At 60.8% G+C, this 607-nt stretch overlaps 1 protein-coding gene across 1 annotated transcript in view; it reads right to left on the bottom strand.

Annotated features, from left to right (window-relative positions):
* Positions 1-607, bottom strand: part of LOC106533313 (DNA-directed RNA polymerase II subunit RPB1-like) — a 2,995-nt gene that overhangs the window by 1,348 nt on the left and 1,040 nt on the right. Inside the window, exon 2 of the mRNA XM_014029580.1 lies at positions 16-604. Coding sequence (XP_013885034.1) covers positions 16-604 — 589 coding nt within the window. The remainder of the gene's footprint in view (positions 1-15; positions 605-607) is intronic.

Raw genomic sequence — 607 nt, 5'->3', positions numbered from 1 at the left:
CTGCAGGGGTCTGTGGGGTGAACGTCCTGACAGTGAGAGTCCTGCAGGAGTCTGTGAGGGTGAACGTCCTGACAGTGAGGGTCCTGCAGGGGTCTGTGGTTGAACGTCCTGACAGTGAGGGTCCTGCAGGGGTCTGTGGGGTGAACGTCCTGACAGTGAGAGTCCTGCAGGGGTCTGTGGGGTGAACGTCCTGACAGTGAGGGTTCTGCAGGGGTCTGTGGGGTGAATGTCCTGACAGTGAGGGTCCTGCAGGGGTCTGTGAGGGTGAATGTCCTGACAGTGAGGGTCCTGCAGGGGTCTGTGAGGGTGAGTGTCCTGACAGTGAGGGTCCTGCAGGGGTCTGTGGGGTGAACGTCCTGACAGTGAGAGTCCTGCAGGAGTCTGTGAGGGTGAACGTCCTGACAGTGAGAGTCCTGCAGGAGTCTGTGAGGGTGAACGTCCTGACAGTGAGGGTCCTGCAGGGGTCTGTGGGGTGAACGTCCTGACAGTGAGGGTCCTGCAGGGGTCTGTGGGGTGAACGTCCTGACAGTGAGGGTCCTGCAGGGGTCTGTGGGGTGAATGTCCTCACAGTGAGGGTCCTGCAGGGGTCTGTGGGGTGAATGTCCTC

This window comes from Austrofundulus limnaeus, unplaced genomic scaffold (assembly GCF_001266775.1).
Source record: "Austrofundulus limnaeus strain Quisiro unplaced genomic scaffold, Austrofundulus_limnaeus-1.0 Scaffold922, whole genome shotgun sequence".
Taxonomy (NCBI): domain Eukaryota; kingdom Metazoa; phylum Chordata; class Actinopteri; order Cyprinodontiformes; family Rivulidae; genus Austrofundulus; species Austrofundulus limnaeus.
This window is presented reverse-complemented; position numbering and strand designations above follow the sequence as displayed.